Genomic DNA, 25,594 nt, shown 5'->3' on the forward strand with positions numbered 1-25,594 from the left:
GCTACTACTGCCCTGGGTCGGGGAGTCCCCTTGCAGGACATCTGTCAGGCAGCTACGTGGGCCTCGCTGCACACGTTTGCAAGACACTACTGCCTGGACAGCCAAGTCTGGAGAGATGGCTTCTTTGGCCGTTCCGTTCTCCAGGACTTTCTGGTGTGATCATTGGCTCGCAGACCCACCACCGGGGTTGGTATTGCTGGGGTATCTATTCTAAGGTAAGGAATCTAATACTAACCTGTTTCTTTCAGATGCACAAGTTACTTACCGTCGGTAACGATATATCTGTAAGAAACAGTAGTTAATATTAGATTCCTTACCGCCCCACCCATCCTCCCTGTTCTGCGAACCGATATGTAGGGTTAAGGTCATCCCCTTTCAGGTCCCTAGTTTCATGGCACCAGTGTTGGTTTTTATCATGGCTCTGCGTTTCTGGCGCGGAAAAGCTATAAGAACTGACAGCGCGCGAGGTTGGCGTCTAAGTACTCCGGCGACGTCATCCCGGCACCGTCATCCCGGCGCCAACGACGCAGACGACGCCTACTGAAGCGCAAGGGTACTGCTACGCAAAAGTTTCCGGATCCAGTCTGACGCCTGGGGATATTCTAAGGTAAGGAATCTAATATTAACTACTGTTTCTTACAGATATATTGTTACCGAAGGTAAGTAACTTGTGCTTCACTCCTGGAGGGAGGGTGGTTGCGAGGTTCTGGCTGACCTTTACGCCAACGAGTCCTTCCTAACTTATGAGCAAGCGGAGGAGGCCTTTGGCCTTGGGAGGAGACAATACTTACACTTCCAGGGACTCCAAGATGTGGTGAAGGTTACCTGGTCCCGGTACCCGGACGCTCCACCACTGACTCACACCTTAGACATCCTCCTTTCCTGCAGCAAAGGGCGTAAATTGATTTCTCTCCTGCATAAGGCCATGAAACAGGATTCCAACCCCCCCCCCCCCCCTCCCCCCCCCCCACGGTGCCACCATCCCTGGCGGCCTGGGAGGCAGATCTTGGCACTGCACTGGAACAGGGGCAGTGGAAGTGCATAGGCTCCCTCACACGCAAGGTCTCGTGCAACGCACGGTTTAATCCGACACACTTTAAGTTTTTTACACCTTACCTACTTAACCCCAGTTTCCCTGAGGCGTATCTCTGGGGATAGAGGAGACGGATGCCCTAGATGTAACGCAGAGAAAGCGTGCTTCCTACACTTAGCCTGGGACTGCCCTCTTGTCAGGCGTTTCTGGGTGGGGTGGTGGAGTGCATAGTCACAGCTACAAGCCTTCGGATGCCCATCGACCCCCTGCATTGTCTGCTTGCGTTAGTCCCCAAACCCAAGAAAAAGAAACTTTTGTATAAACTCTTACAATTAATTTTGGTGCTAGCCAGACGTAGGTTGGCGATTACTTGGATGGGGCAGAGGGCTCCGGAGGTGCCCATTTGGCTCAGAGATGTACGGGAGTGGTCCCTGGCTGAGGAAACTCACATGCAACTCACTCGGAGGGATGAGAAGCTGCAGGACAACTTACTGGCCTGGCGAGTCATGTGTGCATCGGGGCTAGCAGAACAGGAGCTTTCCTCCCATGACGCGTCTGGCAGTGGGTTGCATACACCAGTTGCGTCTGTGTCTGACTGGGAGCAAGGGAGTGGCCCCTAGAGATATTCGCCACCTGCAGAAGTGCCGTGCTTGGTTCCTTCCTCATAATGTTTTAATTGTCTACTATTGTGTTCCTTCCCCATGAGTCCGTTCCCCCCATGATGGTGCCTGTAGTCCCAAGTGCGATAATGAGGTCGTCGATCTGTTTACATACACTGATATGATGCCAGTTGGGTGTTCTTGTTTATGTTGTGTAAACTGAAAAATATATATATATATTTTTAAAAAGATCCTTACCAGATCCATTTGATATCACTCTATCTTTGTCTAAACCTATAAAATTAGGAAAAGTTGACTATGTGAAGTAGGTGGTAGGCAGAGTATTCCTAAAGTCAGCATGTGTTAGTTATACACACCTGCATTACATTTTAATTAGTTTCGTTAATATTTTTCAAATATAGTTTTCTCACTTTAATTTGTGCTCACATTTGCCTTCCCTCCAAAGCCATAGCTGAGGAACATGAGTAGCCAAACTCGTTTCCCTAAGACAGTGCAAGGACTAATGCTTCCCACGATAATGCGTCTTTACTGAATCTTTTCATAAAATGTAACTTTACTTTTAATATATTACTGTATATAGTTTTTACTTTGTTCCATTTGTTGCTTTGCAGTTCAATATTTTGATAAATTCCTGCAATCAATTACAGAATATTACATTTGGTGCAGTTCAGTCTTATAATTTTCAACTTAGACCATGACATTTTTTCAAGCATTTGAAAGTAAATTCGTCTGTTCAAGAATGATACTGTGGTGTGCCATATATAATCAAATGTATGTTTCCTATTTTCTGAATATCAGTTGCCAACAGACAGTACATTTCAATTGATTACTTCGAAGTTATCCTTTCACTAAGGACTCAACATAAAATCAACGTCACTTGCAAATAATGTCATTGTGTAGGATCAACGCTTTTAAATGCGTTTACTGTAATCAATCATACCTGCATGTGTAAACAAAAGTGTCTTTATCAGATGCCAACACGCCATGGAGCTGATATCGACCAGGCGCTGTTGATAGTTGACTCCTGATCCCCCTACAATATATCCGTGACAGACAGCCCTTGTGAGAATCTCATATTCTCACCGGAAGGGACTTTCACCGACCTTGACCTTTGCACCCTACATGTCTAGCCCCTCGAGGCCGTATTTTAAGGCCTGAGATCTCTTTTAATGTGTCTTTATGTCGCGATTGAAGGCATGTGACCCTTCTACCGTAGTGACTTATTCGATCATCCTGGCCCTATGATAACATTATTATCTTTTTATTGGGGTTTGGTAGATCTATTTCCTTCCCATTACATAAGACAATATATGATCCATGTTGTGACTGTCGTCTCTGGTTCCTTTACTGATATATCACGTATATTTATCTCACCATTTCTTGCTATCTTGGAGATATTGCATTCCAGTGCCAACAAACTATAAAATAGACTTCTTTTTTTATTTATGCCACCATCCCATATTACTTTGCCTTTTTTAAATGTATGTAACTCCTTAGCTAACATACTTGTTAACGTTGGTGAATCCATCTTGTTTGTCTGATCTTAGCTAAGGAGTAAGGTTACATACTCATCTATTTCCATTGAATGCCTGACATTCTTTTTTGTGGTTAAGGACACTGTCTCCAAAATGTGTAAACCTCTGTGTTCTAGGGGATAAAATATAGTCAATGCCTCATAGTCGCCCTGCTTGTGTGGCACTGTGCTTGTCAGGGACCGATCTTCATAGCCACTAGTGCTGACTGAAAAAGGAACAATTGCTAATGTTGTAGACCACCACCAGTACCCATCTTTTTGAGTTGTTAGTCACTGGGGAAGTGCACCGAGCCCTGGTGTGGCGAAGATGAATACACTAACAATTGAAGGTGTTAATGGCCTGTGAGCCCATGGGATCACTTACCACCCGCTACTCTATAGGTCACGCGTCTGCCTGGCACAGGCCCCTCTTCTTACTTTCTCTGCACCCAGTTTTCAATTACATCACCTGTGGCCATTTGAAAGGTGAGTGGAAACTGGCATGGTGCCATGAACGAAACAATGCACACTAGGACGCAAAACATGAAATAAAGTGGAAAGTGTTCACTTTTTGTGTAAAGCTTTTGAGTGTTTTGCAGATAACGTGATAATTGTGTTTGGGAAGCATAACAACCTAACTAATATAAAATCGATGTGTGTTGTTACTTTGACTAACCTGAATTCTGCAGTAATCTGGGTCGAATTTTTTTCTTCGTTAACAGTGTGCTCTTTGATTGAAAAGCTGTCTCTTTCGAAATTGCCTTACCACGGTCATTCCATAATTGGTACGTATTATATTATCTGGCTGTGGGGAGTGGGGGGTACTGCGTCATTGCACATGCCCATTGGGTATAACTTAGTTCATAGGGTTTTGCGTTTCTGATAGTTTCTTTTACTTTCTTCTGCTTTCCATTGCCAACTGTTTCAAACTCTGAGTAATATTGTGATTGTTTTAAAAAAGAAAACCTGTATTTACACACCAATTTGAGGCCACTCAACGCACAGTCTTTACCTCTTTAACTACCACCTCCTTACCTACGTGCCTTCTTTCTGTACCAAGTGAGAACTGGACTCAGTGCAATTTTGTTTTTTAACCGGACCATCTCAGGAATCACTTTTTTAATTTTAGGTCTTTCCCTAGAGACTACTTTAGATACATCTTGTCGTAGACCTATTGATGCGTAATGCCAATACTTACAGGGGGCTTTAGATCAGCCCATTTCTTATCGTTGGGTGTCTTTTTTGTCAACCTCATGTGCTTGGTTTCTTCCTTTCCTCCTCTTGTGTTTGTTTGTTTCTCTCTAAAGCATAACTTTGTTACCATCCATTTGATTGATGACTTGTATCATTTCACTGCTTTCATTCTTTTGTTATATGCAGCCTACCATTTGACAACCGAGCTCCAGTCAGTGCAGTACTGTATTGCCACCCTTTTTTGGATGATGGAGATTATAACTTAATGTTACAGTTGTCTCTGAAGTTAGATGTGTAGACCGATACCTCTTACTGCAAAGACCTATACAAAGTTGCTACTAAGCATTTAGAAGTAGTTGCTGAAGTCAAGACGTCTAGAGGTTTGAAGTGGGGGAGGCTCCTAAGAAAATGTGGGGATAAGTGCCATAGTGGTTACTCTGAGTCGATGATATAGAACAGTATTCTGCACATTGTGGCTTTCGCTGCTTATGGCAGTATCATACCCAATAAAACTGCCCACATTGTTCAGGTCTCCTCGTTTAGGAATGTTAAGTTTCAATAGCTGCTACTTTATTTTCACTGGCCGTCAGCATGCCAGGGTGACCCAGTAGTGGGAGATCTAGGAGTATAATACAGACTTCACTGCCTCGCAGACCTTCGTCCCAGTCCTGCTCTATCAGCTCATCGGACAGGCAGCCTCCACTCGCCCTCTCTGTTTTGACTTCCTTGTCTTCCAGCTGTGCCCTGTGTGTGCGTGTGTGTCTAACATCAGCCCTTTGCAGCCTGCCTGGTCAGTCAACTCCAGTGCCAAGCTATGCCCCTGCAGTTTGTCTGGAAATGTTGGCCATACCTGACCAGCCTTAAGAGATGGTCTTGCATACTGTAAAAATGGCCTTGTTTCCACCACATACTGCTTCTGCACCTGCTCAAAGGTGATCAATCTGTTATTGAAGTACAGGTAGCCCTCAGTTTTGCAGCCTCTAATGCGTCACCAGGCGTAGGCTAGTGCATTCTGTTGGGCAGAGAAGGGCTGAAACCTCTACAATGCAGGATAGTGGGTAAAGGGGGCCCTTTGCAAGGTCTTAGTGACCACCCTATGCCAAGATTCTGCCAATTGCCTTATCAGGTAGGGGAAGTTCCTAGGGACTCCACTACCCATCAGGAAGAGCTCTAGGAGTAAGAACGACCCACTTGCCTTTACCAGTAGATTTTGCTCTCAGTTTGGATTATGCTCGAACCAACTAATTGTGTGCTGCAGTTGCATTGCCTCAGAATACAGAAGGAAGTCTGGGAGCCCCAATCCACCCTACGTTAGGGAAAGCTTAAGAATGTCTAGGTTCACTTGGCTCTTTTTCCTGCCCTATACCAATTGGCCACACATCTGATCTAGGCAGCATAATGCTACCATTGGGATGATACATCATGTTTTGCATTCAGTGGTCCAATATATGGGACGACATCCATTTATACATTTCAACTGGAAAGCCATACACTTCAGTTTTTTCCCCCGCAGGAGGGTTTTAAGCACCTCACGCAGCTCCTTCAGCTCCAGTGGAGCTTTGGGCTGCTGCTGCTTCTCTGCTGACAACCTCGGCAGCCCTGCACCTGTCAGGTACTCTTCAAGCATCTCTGCCTTAGTTGTGCAGGCACTAGCGAACCCAGAGATAAGGTGCCCATTCCAGTCTAAGCAGCTCCTGCTCCATTTTATTTCATGTCCCAAACACATTAGCCACCCTGCTTGCTGACGTCCATTGGTTTTCTTTGAAGAACCAGGAAGTAAATGCACAGATGTGGGCTGCACACCCCCTTCTGCCAGCACTTCAGCCCTCAGTGTCCATAATGTCATTTTGAGCCTAGGTCCCCTAGGAGGCAAGGTGACTAGAAGTGGTGAGTGATCTCAAAGGCATTGGTTAAAGTATGAAGAGTGCGGAAACACAGCTACATCTTCCATTTATCCCAGAACAGACTAATCTACTGTATCCCCTATACACATGTGAATAGTAATGGTAGGCAAGATCCCCTTATGATGGAGGCACCATTCATCAATCAGCTGCAACTCACTCAACGTGGATCCGCACTGCAGTTCCTCTGGCTGTTTTTCTGCCTACTTAACGTTTTTTCATCGACCGAGTAGTGTGTCCTTTTTCTACCCTTCTTCATGTCCTCTGGGTTTAAGCCCTGTGAGTCCTGTGGATGTCAAATGTCCACCATGGACCCACACTCGGTTTACATAAGGTGCCTGGGTGAGCACCATGACTCCGAAGAGTGCAACTCCTGTTGCCAGTTCCAACCGAGAGCTTACAACGAATGCCACATGAAGCTTCTTGCGGTGTGAATGTGAGTGTCATGAAAGCCTTCTTGTAATCCTCAATCTCTTACCTGCTGTACGGACTGACCGCATTAGGAGCCATTCCAGCAGGTGTCATTCTCCTTCGACGTCTGGAGGTAAGACTCGGTGTCTGCGGTTGAAATGGCGGCACCGCCCCCCTTTTTCGCCTGCCAATGGTCCCCACTCTTCTATTGAAGTGTCAGGGCATGGGTCCACCCCATGTCTCCTCACCTATCCTGGGGCAGGGCATCTTTGACCCAGAAGAGACAATATTCTCAAATTCTTCATTCTATTCTAGGATTTTCACCTCCCTTTGGAGCGCCCTCGGGCCCCATGGAAGTGTGTGAGGTAATGCCTGGGACCCAACCAACGGGTTCTCACTCTGCTTCAGGTCAGCGTCCTGTGTCTCACACCTTAGTGATGCCTGTGCACCACCCATTTATATTCCCTCCTTCGGCTCTTGCTTCTGGTCTGTCAACTTCAATGTCAGCATAGGTCTTTTGTCTCCGGCTCCCATAGTGGTGCTGTCAACGCCCTTTCCGGCATCCAGGTGTCACTTTCTCTAGATTGACCAGCTTCAGTTACGGCATTGGATGCGAAGCCGATGGAGCTGACTGTCTCAGACTCCCTTCCTCTGGTTTATCCTTCTGAGGACCATGGTTGTGAAAGTTCTAGAGACGGTGTGGTATGTCCCCCTCCCATTTCAGATACAGTTCTACCACCTATGCAGTATAATTGGTTACTTGACTTGGGTGACGTCGGTGGCTTGGAATCTTCTCAAGCCTCCAGCCTCTTGTCTCCATTCTGGTTTTGCTACGGAGGCGAGTTACAATCTGGCAGACATGCTGTATCGAATTTTGGTCGTACTGGAATTACAACTGCCTTGTGTGGAATTGCCAACAGACACTTTAATTGGCATTCTACATCCTGACCAGTCTAATTTTGAGCCTTTTCTTCCTTATACTAGTTGTCTTTTCGTTATCCTGCTGGATGTTTGGGCTTTGGGCTAAACCTGAAATCGTTATATTTCTGAGAGGCATCGTTCAGCCCCAGGGGATCCCTCCTGTCTCCTTAAACATATCTCTACTAGGAGCTTTGTGGTTCAGGCTGCTTTGCCACCAAAAATATTGATTTTCTCCCTCCTGTTCCTCCAGGGAGAGAGAGGGAGAGAGACCAGGAAATTTGATGCTTGTGGTAGGTGTATTTTCTCTTCTAGCACTGCCCTGCGCTCTCTAAACACTTCTTGTGTCCTCGCCGGTTTCTCCCATGCCTTGTGGGACTCAGTGGAACACCTCTTGCCCTTCCTTCCGGAGGAAGCCCGGAATGCTCTTGTTCCCCCTGAGTGGGAAACTGGTCCTCAATATTCTATACCAAAATGAAGTATCATGGGCAAAGATTCCAGTGGATCCCCAGAGGCTTTGCAGAGGCTAAAGTAGATAATACTAATGCTCTCTTTTGTGGTAGTGTGGGCGAGCAGTGGGCAGTGTTAAGCATGTATTATACACACAGTGGCAATAAATAAAACACACACTCAATGAATAAATCTTAGACCAATTCATAAAAATAATACTTTATTTTGCAGAAGCACAGTACTTGTTCATAGGTAAATTAGTTTTTCAATAGAAATACTTTTCAGTTTAAAAAATGGCGACTGCAACTTTAAAATTTTACAATGTTAACCTATGGGAGGAATAAAACATGCAGCGTACCTAGGGATAATATCGACTTACAAGACCAATCTACACAAGTTAAGGTCCGTATTGCACAAGGTTCAGTTCAGCACCAACAGTGCACCACCAGCAGCACAGGGGCGGCCTGGAGCAAACTCGAGGTAGGGCACCCAGTACAAATCAATAGGGATTGGGGCTGCAGGCAAATGCCAGGAGGCCTATCTAAGGACACCTACAGCTGCAGAGGTAAGTTAGGATGCTCCGAAAAGTAGGACACCTTTTGTTCTCTTCACCAAGGCCCATGTTGGATGGGTGTAGGGGTGCATTTTGGTTTCAGAAACTGCTTACCTGCAGCAGGTCGTGGTTGGAGGGGTCTCCATGCAGAGGCTGCAAATGACATTGAAGAGACCAGGAGAGGTTAGTTCACGGTGTTCTTGGGCTCTGGAACACTGTGGAGCCTTGCTGGAACTAGTGGGCCAGTCGGACTCAGGCCGAAGGCATTCGGTGAAGAGGTGGAACCGGGATCAGGCTTTGCGGTTTTTCAGGTCACAGTGTCCTTACTTTGAAGATGGTTGCTGGGTGAACAGGTTCGCTGTTCTCTGGAATCATGATCCTGATTGAAGGCAATTTAGTCCTCCCAAGGTTCTGGATGTCATTTGGCTGCAGGACAAGTGTTTTGGTGTACTATCGTCGAGGCTGGAGACATGGCGGTAGGGCTGGGGCCAAATCAATTGCTCCGTGCAGTCTTCTCTGCTGGTGCAGCTCTGTAGTGTCCAGCTTTTCTTAGGTTGTCAGAAATTGAAGTTCAGGGCTCGGTGGGGTCACCTAAATACTACATTTAGGGGCTTTTAATGGGAGTGCCCGGTAGTAGCCAATGGGCTATTTACCTTAAAGTTGACTACACCCTTTAAATGCTAATCCCACATGGTGATTGGAGGAGCCCCACCATCTTCAAGATGGTGGGCACTGAAACACACACTTCACATCGCCTCGAGCATCTGAGGGGTGGAGTTGGCAGAGGGGGGCACACCTCCTATTCTTTCTATGTTTCCCACCTGTCCTCCTGTCAAAAAGGGGGTGAGGACTGGATGAGGGACTGCTCCTTCTAACAGGAGAGGCTGGGGTCGCATTACATAGGCGGCAAGGCCTTTGAAGCTCCCTGCCATGAATGGCTCTTTCTGCCCAGGTGGAGGTGTGAACACCTCCACCCAGGAGGCATTGTTCTCGGCCTCAAAGTGTGCAGGCTCTCTCCCCATGAGATCAGAACACTGTCTAGTGGTAGCAGGCTTGCTCAGGCCAGTCGGTGACCACACATAGGATTGGTAGGTTTCAGGGGACCCCTTTAGGGGGTCCTCCGTGTGCACTTTTTAATAAATCTGACACTGAAATCAGTGCAGGTTTATTATGCTGAGATGTTTGGTACCAAACATCCCATATTTCAATGAAGCCATCATAGAGCTGGGGAGCTTGGAATGACGAGTGTCCAGCCCATGTACTTACTATGGCTTTCCTGGCCACAATATCCAAGAATTGACAAGGATATTGCAGGGGCATATCTGCTCAGGCAGATATGCCCTCACAGGAGATATAGTGCACCTTGCCTTAGGGCGAAAACCTGCTAGAGGGTTGTCTTACCTATATATCATCCAGTGTCTATGGGTATGACACACAGGGATGTGTGCCGTGCAGACTCTTCAGTTTTGTCTGCACCAAGACACGCAGGCTGCAGTGTGCATGTGCTTGGTGAGGGGTCCCTTAGGGTAGCACAATTCATGCTGCTGCCCTTAGGGACCCTCTTTACCTACAAGGCCCTTGGTATCCGGGGTACCTCTTACAAGCGACTTTTATGTGAGCTAAAGGGGTACCAATTGTAGAAACAAAAGGTACAGTTTAGGGAAGGAGATCTGCACAGGGGACCTGGTTGGCAGGGACCCTGTTCACTTCCAGTCAAAAGTACATCATTTTTCACACAAAAAGTGTGGGATAACCTTGTCCAAAAGAAGCACTTTGCTACACCCTGTTACGTGAAGGGCAACAAGCTGCCACACATATATAGATACCACAGTTTGTGTTGGTCAAGCTATGGCCTCTTCCATAGCTCTACGTCGGCGTGCATGGTTGCTTACTTCCAGGTTTTTGGAGGCTGTGCCAACTACATGCCTTTTGATGGAGCTTCCCTTTTTGGTGTGCATGCCAACTCGGCCTTGTGCCGGTTCTGAGATAGTCATGGTGGTGTGGAGTTTTGCAAACACAAGGAGATAATGGACGTAGCGCTGAAACTTTTCAGACACTCACCCCCAGTCACAGATCTGGGTTGAATCCAGCATCGTTCTTTAGCTTACTTCGCCACCCAAGTTCAGACCCAGCCATACGCAAATAAGTCTTGACCCTGTCCCTCGTGGGAACAGTTGAGCTTAAACTGCCAGTGTAGGTCTTCACTGGACTGGAAACAAGTATCCTGGCACCGGTTTGGGATAACACTCCTCATCAGCCAGGCTAGCTTGAATCCAGTGACAAAATGAGCAAGGGACCAACATCTGGGCATACCCAGCCAACATAGGACGACCAAAGCAAACACAAGGAGATCGATGATGGATTCAACCCACATACTAGAGGCAAACAATGTTGTGCACTGCTCAGACTATTCATTTAGATTAGCTAAGGATTTCCCTCCATGTACATATGTGCAGTGGCATGTTTCCAAAGAAATTTAGACCTCCCTGTCTGTGATTTCATTGTATTTTGTCAGTTTAATCTAGGGGTCAGCTAGCAAAGCATGATCGCTTTCATGCAACTGTTTGGCTTTGAGGTCTTTGATCTCGCCTGCTAGCTCATGCTCCACCTGACGTAGATCCAAATTGGGGGGTGTTATCTATCTAGGTTGGCATCTAATAAGATATTGATATTTGCACCACTGACAATTGCTTTGGGGAACAACGCAAATATGTTATTCTATAGAGTAGTAAAGAAGTGAAGATCATCTGTATTGGGCCCATAGTTGTTGACCATAAGCCCTGGCCACTTTTTGCCTACCTTTTTCTGTTTTTTTGTCTACATCTTTTTCGAGTCATAGACTACTGGTGCGTCGAGGATGTCCCAGCCAAGTACAGGCTTCAAGCCCTGCAGTCCCTGTCACTGGGTGATGTCCGTGACGGATCCGCACTGCATGTATTTTTGGTGTCTGGAGTGGGTCCACAAACCGAAGTCATACTCTGAGTGCCGGGCAATGACCCTGAAGGCTTTGCAGGAGCATTCCCAAAAGCTGGCTCCGTGTCACTCCTGTTCAATAGGAAGGTCTCAAACGGCTGCGGAGCTCACACTCCTCACACTCAAAGTAATCTGGGAGATTTTCCGGTAAGTCCCAGAAACACAAGAAGAAGTTGAAGCACAGGCGTTCTTCGACTTCTCCCCATCGATCGGCTGACACGACTTGGGATCCAGAGCGTCATCGCTCGAAGGCTCTGTCTCTGGAGCCTGCCTCTGAGCCGGAGCATCTCCTGCCCAGATCTAGAAGTTCTAGGAGGCCATGTACCTCATATTTGCTCAGCCCAACTCTTCCAACTTGTCTTTGGGCCCCTCAGAGTCGGTTGGGGGCTCTGGGACTTCGAAGCCGGCTGCTCTGGTCCTGGCTCCGGATAGGCCCTGTAGATCCATGCCTGGATCCAGATTGACGGCGGTCAATCTTACTCGACCTTCCCCGACATCGATCCTGACGTCGAAGCTCCTGGCGTCGACTGTGCACCCTGTTGTCACCAACCCCATCTCCTTCCCTGAAGTGGACATGGAGCTGGACTGACGTCGTTTGATGTATATTCCGATGCTGGAAGGGACTTTCATTCCTGTTTTCATTGCTAGCATTCCTTTTGGGCCAGAACGTGAGGAACAGGACTGGGAGGGGCTGCTGGACCCTTTAACTCACCAGCTTGAGGAACCGGACTGCCGTATGGACCAGGGCAATTCCAGTGGTCTGGGCATTTTTCCTGACACTGGCTTGCTTTCTTCCCTACCATGGCTACGGAGGAGGGAGCGTCCTATGCTCCTGACAGAGGTGCTTCAGCCTGCGACGTCCTCTTCTGAATTCCATTTGCCGTTCAATAAAGCCCTCACGGACGTTCTTCTGGGCACCTGGTCCAAGCCCAGCAAAGGAACTCCTGTGGATAGGGCGAATGCCTGCCGTCGCCGCCCTGCTCCGGGCGACCAAGCATTCCTGACCCAACACCCCTCCCCTGAGAGCTTGGTAGTCTAAGCCTCTTCATCAAAAAGTGCATTCCCTTGTGCTCCCCCAGTTAGGTAATCCAAAAAGCTGGACCATCTTGGGAAGATGTTCTCTTCCTCCAGCTTAGCGTTGCGGTCGGTGAATACCGGATGCCTCTTGGGCCGATACTCCCTTGCTGTCTGGGATACGGTCATGAGGTACTGCCTCAGTGCCCGGAGGAGGCCAGGGCCGGTCTCTCTCAAGCAGTTGCAGACGCGAGAGAGACAGCTAAATTCACCATATGATGTGGACTGGATACTACCGACTCACTGGGCAGAATGATGGCCACGTCGGTAGCTGTTAGACACTATGCCTGATTGAGGACTTCTGGCTTCTCAGGGGATATCCAGTCTTCCTTGATGGATATGCCTTTTAATGGCACTTGCCTTTTAGGTGACAAGGCAGACTCAGTGCATGAGGGCTTCAAGGATTCTCGAGCCACAGCCAGATCCTTGGGTCTCGCGGCTACCTCACATCCACCTGAGCCTGCGTTTCGTGGCTACGGAAGGGGCGCCCTGCCACATCCTGTCCAGCCCAGCCACAGAGTCATGCAAACTGTCCAGCATCTGCGTGGCAGCGGAGGTGGGATTCAGCATCTTCGCAGGGCAGAAAGCCAGCGGGTGGGTCAGAGCACCCTTTCCCCTCTTGCCGCATCCTCCAAAGCTTCCTAGTCTGACATTTCATGCCCATCAATGGCCAGTTGAAGCCAGGATCCACCATCACCTCCTCCACTGGCAATCCATCACGTCGACAGTCCCTCCCCTTCAAGACCATCCCTCCTTCCATGCCACCTTCTTACGAGCGCATGATGGAGGATCATTTGGCTCTTCTCCGCAAGGAATTATTGCCTTTCTTGGCCAAGGGAGCTATAGAGCCTGTGCCATACCAGATAGGTTGTGGTTGTTATTCCCGCTAGTTTCTAGTACCCAATAAGGACAAAGGCCTGCATCCTATCTTAGACCTCCGGGCCCTCAACCTCTTCCTTCGGAAGGAGAAGTTCAAAATGCTCACCCTAGCCAAAGTTCTGTCTGTACTCGAACCAAGGAGACTGGCTGGTGGCCTTGAACTTCCAGGGCACTTATTTACATATCCCCTTCTTGCCGGCCCACGGCTGTTACCTTCAGTTCACATTGGGCCACAAGCACTTTCAGTTCACTGTGCTTCCCTTTTGCCTTACCAGTGGTACCCGGTTGTTCACAAAGGTGATGGCGGGTATCGCAGCTCATCTGCGCAGATCAGGGGTTCCAGTCTACCCCATCTCGACGACTGGCTGTTGCAGGTGGGCTCGCCCTAGGCTGTCGTCTCCCACCGCCAGACTACGTTGGACCTCCTGCATTCGCAGGTGGGTGTTCACTATCAACGTGCCGAAGTCACACCTGATTCCCTCTCAGATGCTCACTTTCATCGGAGCAGTTCTGGACACCGTGCAGTTTCGGGCCTATCCTCCTGCGCAGTGAGTCTGGGATATTTGGGCTATGGTACCAATGTTTCAGCCTCTGTTCCAGATATCGGTGAAAATGACTCTGAGTCTTCTGGGCCTCATGACCTCCTGCATCCTGCTGGTGGATCATGCCAGATGGCATATGCAGGCTCTGCTTTTGGACATGAAGTTCTGGTGGGCGCTGCATCAGGGGACTCTTTCTGATTACGTCCATATTTTGGAGAGAACTGCGCTCCAACTGCAGTGGTGACTAACAAACCAAGATTGGGTCAGAGACAGATCCCTCTCCCTTTCTCAACCAGATCTAACCGTGGTGACGGATGCATCACTTCTGGGATGGGGCTTCCACCTGAGAGAGGTGGAGATGGTGTCTGGTCTCCGGGGGAATCCGGCCTCCATATTGAACTTTTGGAGCTCTGGGTGATCAGACTGGCACTGAAAGCATTCCTGCACTCCCTCGGGGCAAAATTGATGCAAGTGTTCACTGACAGCACCGCCATGTGATACTGCAACAAACAGGGCTGGGTGGGGTCGTAGACCTTTTGTTAAGAGGCACTCCGCCTCTGGATATGGTTGGAACATCAGGACATGACCCTGGTGGTTCAACACCTCAACAAACTCAGCTCTCATTCCTAGTCGATCACAAATGGCATCGCCTTCCATTGGTGGCACACAGTCTCTTTCAGGGTTAGGGAGAGCCTTGGTTAGAAATGTTAGCCTCAGAAGAGAAAGTGCAATGTCTGCAGTTCACGCATTGGAGTTTCCAAGGCAGCGCTCGCTTCTCGTCACTAGTGGAGCTTGGGCCTCTTGTATTCCTTTCCACCTGTACTATTTCTGCCCAGAGTGCTCAAGAAGATCAAGCTCGGCCTGGCTCAAGTCATTATTGGAGTTCCTGACTGGGCATAAAGAGTCTGGTACCCCGAGCATCTCAGCATAGCCATCGATCCTCCAATCAGACTGCCTCTTCTGGAGGATCTTCTGTTGCAGCAGCAGGGGAGGGTTCTTCAAACCTGTCTAGTCTCCACCTCCTTGCATGGAAAGTGAGCGGAAGCAGTTGATAGCTTTTGACCTTCTGTCTGAAGTCTGTAATGTTATCTTGGCAACCAGGCACCCTCCACTAAAACGATATACACCTGTAGATGAAACAAATTTGTGGCATAGTGAACAGCAAAGGCTCTATCAGAGGTTCTCGTGTACATTCTTTTTTTGGCCCAGCAGGGATCTGAATTGGGGACTCGTAAAGGATCTCTTGCAGCCATCTATGTTTTTCTTCAGCTGCCAGATCAGCCTTCTTTATTCAAATCTCCTATTGTTAAGGGATTCGTTCAGGGCCTTAGTCATCTGTTCCCTCCATCTCCTTTTGTGATACCCCAGTGGAACCTAAATCTGGTGCTCACCTTTTTTTATGTATGCTCCCTTCGTGCCTCTTCATAACTGTCCCCTCAGGTTGCTGACTTTCAAAACTGCCTTCCTTGTTGCCCTCACCTCTGCTCACAGGGTGAGCGATCTGCAGGCTTTATCTTCTAAGCCCCCTTTTTTATTTGTCTATCTGGATAAAGTAGTGCTTTGGACCAAACCTGTCTTCCTTCCAAAGGTCATCAAGCCTTTTCATGTGGGACAGTCTATCACTGTGCCCAACTTTAATCCACCCCCGCATCCCTCCAAGGAGGGGGAGAGATTCCACCATCTGGACCAAAAATGTGCATTGTCTTTTTATCTTAAACGCACAATAGATTTCAGACGGGATGATAAACTCTTCATTGGCTATGTGGGTGCCAAGAAAGGTCGGGCTGTTCAGAACAGACCATCTCCTGATGGGTTGTCTTTGCATCAAAATATGCTATGCTTTGGCGAAAATGGACACTCCTGTGGGGTTGCATGCTCATCCCACCAGAGCAATGGCGGCAACCACGGCATTAGCACGTGGAGTTCCAGTCCTTGACATCTGCAGGCAGCAACATTGGGCACCCTTACATACGTTTACCAGACACTACTGCCTGGATAGCCAAGTCTGGAGGGATGGGGACTTTACCCGCTCAGTCCTCCAGGATTTTCTGGTTTGATCTTGGCACGCAGACCCTCCCCCGGGGATGGTAGTGCTGGGGTATCTGTTCTAAGGTAACTAATCTACAACTAACAGTCTCTATCAGATGAGCAAGTTACTTACCTTCGGTAACAAAGTATCTGGTAAAGGCATATGTTAGTTGTAGATTCCTTACCATCCCATCCATCGTCCACGCTCTGCGAACTGATTTCTAGGGATAGGGACTTCCCTAGTTTTGACGCACCAGTGGTCAGTGTCTTTCATGACTTTGCACTTGTGGCGTGGAAAGACGTGTTAGGAACTGATTTCAGTGCACATGGGCGGCATCTGTGTAGGTCCACCGACGTCATTCCGGCACCTGTTATGCCATCGACGGACACGTAGCCGACCAACGCCACCTAATGACATGCAAGGGTACTGCTGAAGAAAAAATCTCTGGATCCAAACTGTCGCCAGGGGGAAATTCTAAGGTACGGAATCTACAACTAACATGTGTCTCTACCAGATACATTGTTACTGAAGGTAAGTAACTTGTTCTTCTGGCCCCAAGCTCCTTCAAGTTTCATGCCTCACCAAGTTGGCCTTCAGTGGTGTTAGGTTGCACCATGATTCACCCGCCCCTTACTGTGGTTGGACTCTTTCCGTGGTTTTGGCAGCACAAAAAGTGGGACAAAGTTCAAGCATTTATGACATTGTCTTAGCACAGCTATAGTGTCCTGGAATCACAGATGTTTCTGTGTGATTGCTTCTGGCCTTCAGAGTGGCGATCTTGAGGGCCGTTGCTCTTGTCAAGCAATTGCCCTCCCTTCCAACCCTACTCATCCTGCAATTTTGCTCATTTTATATTTTTATTTTACTCCAAGATGTTCCTTGGAACAGAAAATTAGATATTAAAAAAACTATTCTCCGCAGCATATCAGTGAGCATGAATGGAGACACCCACATGCATATATGTCATTACTCTGAATCCAGCCTTAAGAAAAATCCCTGCCTCAGCATGATGACATACGCATGCAGGATTTTCTTCGTTGCACTGGGAATGCTATTTAATTATTATTTGTAGTTTTTTCACCATGCTGTTTAGCCACTGCAGCAATCTCTTTTCCCTTTTCGCCAACGGGGTTTAACTTTGGCAGCAAGCATTGGCAAAGCCAAAATATTAGGATGGCTATACTTATTGACTTAGCTAACGTCTTTTGGGATGTGTGCAGTGGGTGGTTCTGTGTATACAGTTTTTATTTTCTGTAAACTTAAAAGGCAAGCTGTACCACAAAAGCCAGCTCCAAATACTATAAACTTTGTGTGACTGAAACTTGGAAGGCCTCTATTCATTTGTCTGTGGTGTTGTCACATGTAATCCTCTCTGTAGATATTGACTACTTCAGCAAATGCACCATATTTAGAGCGTTTTCCCAGGAAATTGTGAAGTTCGTTCTGAAAGCGTCCAGTGGAACTGCAGTCACGTTTGCATGAAATGCACTTGAATAGGTTGAGGCCTTCACCTACCTGGGCAGTGTCATAGATAAGCAGGGAGGCAAAGACACCAATGTCAAGACCGGAATTAACAAATTAAGGGCTGCCTTCATTCAGTTAAAGAAGATCTAGAGCTCCAAGGACCTAACACTGCAAACCAATATCAGGCTTATCTTGTAGAGACTTCTAGCCGCAGATTCCTCTCCTTAGAATTATCCCCGGGTGTCAAAATGGATCTGGAATTTTTTGTGAGCAGCACCCCTGTGTGCCGGTAGGTGTTGTTGTTTGGCTCCGTGTGTACCAAGTCTGATCCCCAACTCCAACATGGAGCCGGAGGGGCGTCGTTCAACACAGACTGGAGCCATACCCTCCAGGCCAGAACCTTAGACCTATTCCTATGAGCTATGTCTTGGGGAGGATTGGGAGGGTGTCACTGGACCCTGAGGAATAAAAGCCTTTAGATCCACAAATGGACTGATGTGAGGATTTGGCGGAGGGCAGTGGCCTGGACACTTTTCAAAGTACTGGTTGCTTTCTCCTCCTGCCGTAGCCATGGTGGTAAGAAGGGTCGCAGAGGACCTGGACCTTAGCCTACCCTCGGAGGCATAAAGATACAATGGGGGAACCCTGTGTCCAGTATTGATGAATGAGAAGCGTTCACATCCACGGACTTTATGCCTAGATTCATTTCAAATTATCTTTCGGTTTCCTGAATCATTTCTATTCGACATAGGGTACAACTTTGCCCTGTTATTTCAAGGTGAACATTCACTTAACCCCAATCCAGAGATTCCACTCACCTGAATCATTCTGACCAGTGCAGATCTTTCTGGCAGCCTCGACTCAGCGAGGGACACCTAGGGATACTTCCCATTTGCTAGCTGTCTTTTGTCCTGAAGAAGACCTGCTCTGAAACCATACTAACGCATTATCATGGTCGAAACGTCGACGATAACACATGGCTCAGTCTTAACAAATCTCTGGGTGTACACTAATGAGCGGCACGCAACAACCAGAGATATTGACTTTGTTGCTGTTATGACCATTATTCAACCTGTACATATTTGTATATAGCTTCACTCTTGTATATATGTACTGCACCATCAGCACTGGGCACCTATTGTCACTTTGAAACACTTGTCACTTTACAGTTATGCCTCACCTTGACAGCCCTGGAAAAATGTATTTCTAAAAAGTTTTTGCAAAAATCAAAAATAGAAAATAATAATTTTTGCAAACAATTTGGAGTTTCTTTTGTTGTAGTGTTGTGTTCCAGTATTCACTTTGTTGCGCCCTGTGACTCAGCCCACTTTTACTCTCCGGCATATTGGTTAAGCAGAGAGTTGTATAAAATATTGGTAATAAGATTCATCGTCGTTTGCAATGTAACTCTCCCCGACAGAACCACTGTAGCTTTACTTACCCTCAGTGGCAGTCAAGACGAACGTTTTGGCAGAGGTACTTTAGCCAGTAGTGTACCCCTCAGAACACTCCTACCATTTGATGAGGTCCTAACAGACATCCTGCTTGGGACCTGGTCCAAGGTCAGGACAGTGGCTCCTGTGAACAGGACGATTTCTTGCCACAATTGCCCTGCCCCAGGGGACCTCAATTTCCTCACACAACACCCTACCTCAGAGAGGGCTCCCGAACAAGAAGGGAGGCAGCCATACAAGAAGCAGTAGAGTAGTTATGGGAGCTGTATCATATTGGGCTGTGGCACGTCCATTGATGTTATTTATCCAGCGCCCGGCCCTAACATCATGTTCGAGGCATGAGGGCTGCTGAATTCATATCTGTGCATAGATCGCCGCCTAGTGTTGGGTCCGGATGATTGCACATTGTTGTCCTGGAAGAGTCTTCGAAGTATCACGAGATAGGTGGCTCCTCCCCTGGACTACAGTGCGCATGGGTATCCTCTCCATCCCCAGATTGTTTTTTTCCGCCATTGGGTTCGGATGTCTAATCTCTTACTCCAGTTACTTAACTTGTACTCTTCTGTTCCTAAGGCCAAAAGGCCTTCTTAGCGTCGGTATTGTATCGTTCGGTGCCTGGCCCTTTCGGTTCTTCGATCGGCGTCGAAAAAAGATTCTCTCGACGACTCAGGCCCAGACTACATCGACGATGGAATGGACCCCGTTTAAGCGGTGTCCAGTGTGTAATTCAAAATATTCGAACTTAGATGTGCACCCAGTGTGCAACACCTGTTTGTCCCCCGACCACGACGAGTCAAAATGTTTCGCCTGCTCGAGGTTCCGATCAAAGAAAACTATTAAACTTCGACGCGCAGCGAGGCAGTCGGCTCCAGCACCTGCGAACATCTTTGATGCCGGGGACGAGGAACTCTTCCAAGATGAGGATGAGGCGGAAGATGACGTTCCAGAAGAATTGTCGGAACCGGCGTCGTAGCTAGACTCCAATTTCGAAGTGGACGAGCCAGACAAGATGATCGGCCACGACCAGGCTGTCGTCGAGGTAGGGGACGACGATCAGGCCCTTGCGGCCGTTGATGACGACTCCGGTGGTGAACCGAGTCGGCCCGTAGTTCCAGGGCCTATAATTGACGCTCAGCCCGCTCCGGCTCCGGTCGAGGCATCACCGAAAGGCCTTAGCCAAGATCCATCCTTTCGGTCTACAGCCCCGCGACATAGCCTGGCTAAGACCCTTTCAAAGGAGCCATCGGTCGATTCCGTGAAATCGAAACCGAAACAGACGGAGACGAAATCGTAACCCAAACTACTCAAAATGGTGGTCGGTTCGACGTCCGCCTCGAAGGTTGTCATCGATCCTTCGGCGCCGAAGATGCCCGTCGGCGCCAAGACTGGGACTCCGAAGCAAGGCTCTGCCACCAAGACCGTCGCCTCGAAGGCCTCGGCGCCGGTGCCTGCGTCCACTACCAAACATAGCGAGAAAGGCAAGGGCCAGCCACCCCTCTCGGGACTCAGGCTGGGCTGGCGAAGAGGGTCGAAGCCACGGCCAAGGACGCCCCAAAATTATCGTCGACACCCAAAGACGGAGGCGCACAGCGCAAGGAGGTCGATTCGACGCGCTCAAGCGAGCGGCCTACACAGGCGTCGAAGAAACACAAAGCCGGCGCTTCCAGTTCGAAGCAGGCTGAATCGACGCCACTTAAGTTTGGCATTCCGCCCACTGCACGTCCAAAGACTCAAGAGGCTTCCAGGGTGGCGAAGGTGTCCTCACATACACAGGTCGTCTATCATGAGCCTTCTTACGACAACCAAACGAAACTGTTTATTGACTTGGAGTCGGGCAAGCTTACCGTCCACAAGCGGAAGATCGCGCCTGAACACCCTTTGGAGGGTTACAAAATACCCCTCAAAAAGAAGATGGCCTCCAGCACCTCTCCGGTTCTTGTTGAACCTCTTCAGGACTACTCGCACCATACTGTTCATTCTCCTACACAAAGTGAGGATGACTTAACTGCGGACTATAGCCAAATGGGCTTCTCTTACAATACTGACACTGATCAGGCTGTCTCAAATCAATGATCAGGGGCAGCGGATCAAGGCGATGACCCTGATGACCCCCATACCGCCCCAGACTCTCAGTCCTACAATGTCAAACAATCTCCAACTGAGGACCCTGCAGCGTTCAATGCATTGATAGAGCGCGCAGCCCTCAATCATGACGTCGAGATGCATGCTGAGCCAGTGGATGAAGATTTCTTGTTCGACACCTTCTCCACATCTGAACGCTCCACCAAGACTCTGCCCATGCTTAAGGGGGTCCTCAAACATGCCACAGCCATTTTCAAGGAGCCAACAAAAGCCAGGGTTATCAATCCACGGATCGACAAAAAATACAGGCCTGCTCCAGTGGACCCCACCTACATCAAAGGCCAGCTTCCCTTGGACTCCCTTGTGGTGGCTAACGCACGCAATAGGGCTAACTCTCAATCAATGGGAGACGCTCCCCCTCCGGACAAAGAGTCCAAAATCTTTGAGGCCTCTGGGAAGCGGGTGGCAGCGCAGGCCGCTAACACTTGGAGAATAGCCAATACACAGGCCCTGTTGGCTAGGTACGACAGGGCGCACTACGACACCCTAGAACAGTTAATGCAGCACATGCCTGATATGTACAGAGAGGCTGCGGAAATGGTTATACAAGAGGGTAAACTGATCTCCAATGCGTCCATCAAGTGCGCACTGGACGCAGCGGACACTGCAGCAAGGGCGATCAATACTAGCAGGATGCTGCGACGCCACGCATGGCTGCGCATCTCTGGGTTTAAACCCGAGATCCAAACTACTCTTCTCAATCAGCCGGTTAATCCGGACTTCCTGTTTGGACCTGATGTTGACACAACACTCGAAAAAATGAAAAAAGACACTGAGACGGCAAAGTCCATGGGGGCTCTCCAGTCACAGCAGTTTCGGAGCAGTTCCTTTCGTCGCTCCGGTAACAGGGGAGCTACAAGAGGACAGGCTCTACAGCACTCCCAGTACGCCAAGGGCAACACACAGTCTGCATACACTAAAAACGCCAGAGGTGGATACCGTGGGAACAGCGCCAAAGGGAGAGGCTGCGGCAATAACAACGCCAGGTCCTCCACTCCCAACAAACAGTGACTTCTTGTCACTGCCCCCGACCATCTAACACCTGTGGGGGGGAGACTTCAGCAGTTCCTGCCACTCTGGGAAAACATCACAACAGACAGGTGGGTGAGACAACTTATCCGTCACGGCTATTGTCTAGAACTGACCTCCACCCCCCCCAACATACCCCCAAGAAACCGTCCTATGTCCGCAGAGCACTCGCACTTATTGCAGCAAGAAGTTCTCTCCATGCTGCAAAAAGGAGCCATAGAACTGGTGCCTGCCGAAGAAAGGGGTGCAGGGGTGTACTCCCTGTACTTCTTAATTCCAAAGAAGGATGGGTCCCTAAGGCCCATTCTAGACCTCAGACCCCTCAACCAATACATCCTCTCGGAGCACTTTCACATGCTAACTTTACAACAAGTCCTGCCACTGCTCCGTCAGGGCGACTTCCTAGCCACCCTGGACCTCAAGGATGCGTATTTCCACATTCCCATTCACCCAAGTCACAAAAAATATCTCAGGCTCACTGTCAATGGTCAGCATTACCAATTCAAAGTCCTGCCATTTGGGGTCACTACCGCTCCCAGGGTTTTCACCAAGTGCTTGGCAACTGTGGCAGCGCACTTGCACAGGGAAGGTATTCACGTGTATCCCTACCTGGACGACTGGCTAGTCCAGGCAAGGTCTGCCACACAGTGCGGCCACCACATGTCGCGGACCATTTACCTCCTTCACAGTCTAGGGTTCTCTCTCAACTACGCAAAGTCTCACCTGCAGCCAGCCCATGTGCAACAGTACCTGGGGGCGTCAATAAACACCCAGTCGGCCACGGCGCAGCCGGCCGCAGCCAGGGTCAACAGCATGCAAGCGCTCATCCGGAGGTTCCGCCCTCAGCAATCCCTCCCAGCACAGGTTTTCATGCAACTGATCAGCATGATGGCATCCTGCATATTCATAGTCCCGCACGCGAGGCTGCACATGCGACTCCTTCAAGAATGCTTAGCCCGTCAGTGGAACCAGGCTCATGGACATCTAAAAGACCTAGTGTTGGTGACCGGTCGTGCTTACAACTCTCTGCATTGGTGGAACCCACAAAACCTTTGCAGGGGACGACCGTTCCAAGAGCCTGTCCCACAAATAGTGCTGACGACGGACGCATCTCTCCAGGGTTGGGGGGCGCATGTCCTCCACTACACAGTGCAGGGGCTATGGACTGCTCAACAGCAGAGGATGCATATCAATGTGTTGGAACTCATGGCGATCTTCATGGCACTAAGGACATTCAAGTTGCACCTGTGCAACAAGGTCGTGCTAGTCCGGACGGACAACATGACCGCCATGTATTACATCCAGAAGCAGGGGCGCACGCACTCCCCGCAGCTGTCTCACCTAGCCCAGAGCATATGGAAGTGGGCCATTCAGAGGAACATCTTCCTCATGGCGGAGCATCTCCCAGGTGTCAACAACCAGATGGCGGACCTGCTCAGCAGGCACAGTCATCAAATGCACGAGTGGGAGATCCACCCGTCGGTTCTCCTTCCGTACTTCCAGCAGTTGGGTCATCCAGACATCGACCTGTTCGCCACAAACGAGAACGCAAAATGCCCAAACTTCGCCGCTAGGTTCCCACACCCGCAGTCTCAGGGCAATGCGATATGGATGAACTGGTCAGGCAGATTTGCGTACGCTTTTCCGCCAGCCCCCCTCATACCTCTGGTGGCGCGCAAACTGCGACAGCACTCCATGACCCTCATCCTGGCTGCTCCAACGTGGGCACGGCAAGCCTGGTACACCACGTTCCTGGAACTTCCAATGGTGCCTCACCAGTGGCTGCACCTCACTCCCAGCCTCCTCATGCAGAGCCATGGCGACATTCAGCACCCAGATCCACAACAGCTGAACCTTGCGATTTGGCTCCTGAGGTCATAGAGTTTGGATACCTAAACTTGCCTCCTGAGTGTATGGACATCATCAAGGAGGCAAGGCGACCAACTACCAGGGCCTGCTATGCGGCCAAATGGAAGCGGTTTGTTGTTTACTGCTCCAGCAATAACGTTAACCCGTTGGACGCCTCTACGCAAAACATCATATGTTACTTGTTGCATCTGTACCGATGCAACCTGGCGTACAGTTCCATCAGGATCCATCTAGCGGCCATAGCCGCTTACCTTCAAAACATGCAACACCTTTCCGTTTTTAGTATACCGGCCATTAAAGCCTTTTTGGAAGGGCTTAAAAGAGTGATCCCTCCCAGACACCCCCCTTCACCAGTCTAGAACTTAAATATCCTTCTCACCAGACTCATGGGGCCACCCTTTGAGCCACTCCATTCCTGTGACATACAGTTCCTCATCTGGAAGGTGGCCTTCCTGATAGCTATTACATCCCTGCGGAGGGTCAGTGAGCTGCAAGCCCTCACGATTCAGGAACCCTACCTGCAAATCCATGCAAATAGAGTGGTGCTTCGCACCAACCCTAAATTCATGCCAAAAGTGGTTTTGCAGTTCCACATCAATCAAAACATAGAACGGCCCGTTTTCTTTCCTAACCCAGATTCGGTGGCAGACAGAGCACTGCACACCTTAGATGTCAAAAGAGCTCTCCTGTATTACATCGACAGGACAGAAGACTTTCAAAAGACTAAACAGCTATTCGTTGCATTCTCTCCACAACATAAAGGCAACCCTATCTCCAAATCAGGTATAGCCAGGTGGATTGTTAAATGTATATTATAAACAAAAATGGAGAGTAAAGGGATTTTATCCACCTCGGTGGACATAAGGGTACTCCCAATCCCCTGGATAGGTAACTATATAACAAAAGGAGGAGTACCACCTTAGATAAGGCTAAAAAGCGATATCGGTGGGATGGAATTCTAATGAGAAAAATGGAAAAAAAAGAAGTCCTTCTTTGTTTTTAATGAACCCCTCACTCACCGACATGGTCGGTGACATGCTTCATCATCGGGGCCACCTTGACAGCCGAGTGCCATTAAGGTGTGCTGCAACACCTGGGATACAGTGGAGCGGGTATGTGAGTGATGAATGTAGAGAAAAGAAATCAGTGAGTTAAAAATTGTCCTGGTATGGCTTATACAATATTTTATTCTAAGACTACTGGACAATAATAAAAACAGTGCGTGTTGATACAGTGATGGTTTTATTCTGACCAAATGTATCTGTGAATTCTCTTCCAGGGGATCCTCATCAATAGTCATAAGCATTAGAATATTCCCGCCTACGTGCGGGACCCCGGAAACACTATATTATATGTGCCCCACATATAAATACACATATATATATAAACCATATATATATATATAAAAAACAAGCAATAGCAGCCAGATCACATTAGAGCTGAAATATGCTGTGAAGAATTTCCACCATACATGAATAATAAGCATTAGAAACAGGAGAAAACAACACCAAAGCTTGTTTAGGAATTGTTTTAATGCTCAAAAAGC

At 48.6% G+C, this 25,594-nt stretch overlaps 1 protein-coding gene across 3 annotated transcripts in view; it reads left to right on the forward strand.

Annotated features, from left to right (window-relative positions):
- The window catches only part of TBCD (tubulin folding cofactor D), a 2,218,561-nt gene that overhangs the window by 1,590,601 nt on the left and 602,366 nt on the right, over positions 1-25,594 (forward strand). For all 3 annotated transcript variants that reach the window (XM_086930600.1, XM_086930601.1, XM_086930602.1), the window contains one exon: positions 3,889-3,951. In XM_086930600.1, coding sequence (XP_086786726.1) covers positions 3,889-3,951 — 63 coding nt within the window. The remainder of the gene's footprint in view (positions 1-3,888; positions 3,952-25,594) is intronic.

The sequence above is a fragment of the Lissotriton vulgaris genome, chromosome 7 (genome assembly GCF_964263255.1).
Source record: "Lissotriton vulgaris chromosome 7, aLisVul1.2, whole genome shotgun sequence".
NCBI classification, from domain to species: Eukaryota; Metazoa; Chordata; class Amphibia; order Caudata; family Salamandridae; genus Lissotriton; species Lissotriton vulgaris.